This window comes from Haliotis rufescens, unplaced genomic scaffold (genome assembly GCF_023055435.1).
Source record: "Haliotis rufescens isolate VD_foot unplaced genomic scaffold, xgHalRufe1.0.p SCAF_2, whole genome shotgun sequence".
Lineage (NCBI taxonomy): Eukaryota > Metazoa > Mollusca > Gastropoda > Lepetellida > Haliotidae > Haliotis > Haliotis rufescens.
Window position 1 is genome coordinate 6,090,471 of NW_025963890.1, and position 2,539 is coordinate 6,093,009.

The following is a 2,539-nucleotide window of genomic DNA, read 5'->3' on the forward strand; positions in this document are numbered from 1 at the left end:
CCCTGCGTGAGTAGATGTATGTCACTACTGTTCGGCAGGTTGTGGACATTATTTACGACGCTTTCTTCTGGGTGATCATTCGTTTGTTTGTTTGTTTGTTTGTTTATTTCTTGTTTAACGCCGCACTCAGCAGTATTCCAGCTATATAATCGGGTATGTACTAGAGTACCCAGTGATTGACATCATAAGCATCGATCTACGCAATTGGGATCGATGACATGCCTTTACATGTCAACGAGCCTGACCACCCGATCCGGTTAGTCGCCTCTTACGACAAGCATAGTCGCCTTTTACAGCAAGCATGGGTTCCTGAAGACCTACTCTCTTCCCGCATCATCACGGGCCGGTAACCATTGGTACAGACCATTGACCAGGATGCAGTGGTTGACTGGTAACGAATGTTACCGTCTTGTTCATGTCTTGCTGCTGGGGATGGGGTCAGATTAACTGTCACTGTATTGCTGTGTACATTTACTTAAAGTCGTCTTGGACAAACTCTCACAATTAATAATGATCCGAAACAAAGACACCGATTTGTAAGACAATTCACATATCCTTTGTGTTTAATTTTATATATGTTTAAATTGAATTGAATACTGAATACACAGGGGGACCATGCTCCGTTGTTGGTTCTAAATGCATGTATCCAGTTTCAGAAAGGAAATGACAGCCACATACTAAGAAACACTGACATATGTGTGCACGCATAAAAGTCACATCCACTCTCATTGAAACAATGAAGAAGAACCCCAAACCAGTCTACAAGTACTCAGAAGTTGCTTTCACTTTGACACAAAGGGGAACATTCACGCCATGTAACCGCCGTATTAAGGAAGAAGTCCTGTATACGTTGCACACGTTGTATATCCTGTACACGTCTTAAACCGTCACCAAGAAAACGTCTTAATACAACGTCGTTGAATCTATATACAGCACAGTATGTATATTACAGTCAATGTGTAACATGAAATTCTCACTGAGGCAATTTACAAAACGCCAAAACATCATCCACAATACTTTACATTTTCAATTAATTTCCCGTCAGATTGACTAAATGTTTTTAAGACATTCAAAAGGGCTCAAAACATCACAAAAGCCTAATTATGCTAGGATTATAGTAGCCCCAAAAATAATAAAATATACATTGACTTTCGGTTTTTTTTAATCCTAAAATTTTCAGTCACTTGGTGGTGAATTAATAAAGAAAAATAATTGTAAAATGACTGAAATATTTTGCATTTTTTAAATTGGCTGAGTGAAAGTTTCAGTCATGTAACACAATGGCCGCAACATGTACAAGCTTCCATAGATGAACACCCGTGTCTAGTAACCGTCGTACCGCAAGAAGTCACCCATCCTGGTGATGATGTTGTAGCATCCTCCAGCGCATGCGCTGTCCTCATAAACACCTATCACAAAGCAGGAACAGCATCTGTAGATGACACAGCCCGACCCTGAAGCAGCCGACCGACCCACCATCGTGGTAGAATTGACCCTGGTCAGAGTGTACTGGGCGCAACCCACACACAGACCGTCTTCCCTCAGCTTGGCACCACAGTCTTCAAAGCCTGCTGCTATGGCCATTACTTCCGCCGCAGTGACGTCAAACCCAGGACTCGCTGCCCATCTCTTACCATCCTTGATGGAACAAATGGCGGCTCTGGTCACGTATCCTTTTTCGAGAAGGGCGCAGATATATTGTTCCCAAGTTGGTGTCTGTTTAGCACTCATTTTGGCGACGGGGTGCTCTTAAAGGGTTCCGTAACAAATTTCATTCAATATGAGATGCAAATCAGAAATATCTTTCCAAAGCAGACGACAATTTGGTCACTTCCTGTCTTGAAATAATATTACAATCAGTCTTGTGGAAGCATCAATGAATATTGGATGTTGGTCGTTTTTTCCGAACGGCGCAGGGAATATTTTAAAGAGCTGTTGGTGAATATTTCTGAATAAGAAGGCTCGCTAACGGGGCTGTTTTATCATCCAGATCCTTTTTACGAGCAGCACAGACCTGATTGTCACGGCTCAGATCCGATCACAACTGATCCGTTTTGATATACGCATAAATATGTATGAATTAGTAGGCTCACAGGGCCCGCTCCAATATCACTCGCAAATGACACTGCGCTGTCTTTATAATAGAAGAATATGTCAGCTTTAAACACCTACCAGTATTTGTCCTCACCGCACGTATTCCTTTAACTTATTAACACTGTAACCAAAGATGAACACCCTTTAAGGGCAGCAGCACCAACATGCTCAAAACACGAAAAGCATCAATCCACTAGTCTTCGTGCAAATTTCGTCAGTTTGTATTCATTCAATAATTAATCAAAATATCACTTTCACTAGACATATCCAGGAACGGTCTCAGGTGCTTTCTCACTAACCAACTGTCGCTGTCATTCTAGCTCCAATGTTAACTGATCGACCCGCCATACAAAGCGGGCGTGCTCACACGACGGGCGCCTTTTCTCTGTATGAATGCAATACCTATCTGCTATCTATGCCTATTATCGAGAGTGTTTACCCGAGT

The 2,539-nt window shown here is 42.1% G+C and overlaps 1 protein-coding gene across 1 annotated transcript; it reads right to left on the minus strand.

Annotated features, from left to right (window-relative positions):
• Window positions 1-1,323: 1,323 nt before the first annotated feature.
• On the minus strand, window positions 1,324-1,731 carry LOC125381862 (profilin-1-like). The gene has a single exon (XM_048399185.1). The coding sequence runs from the start codon at window positions 1,729-1,731 to the stop codon at window positions 1,324-1,326; it is 408 nt and encodes a 135-aa protein (XP_048255142.1).
• Between the last annotated feature and the right edge of the window lie 808 nt (window positions 1,732-2,539).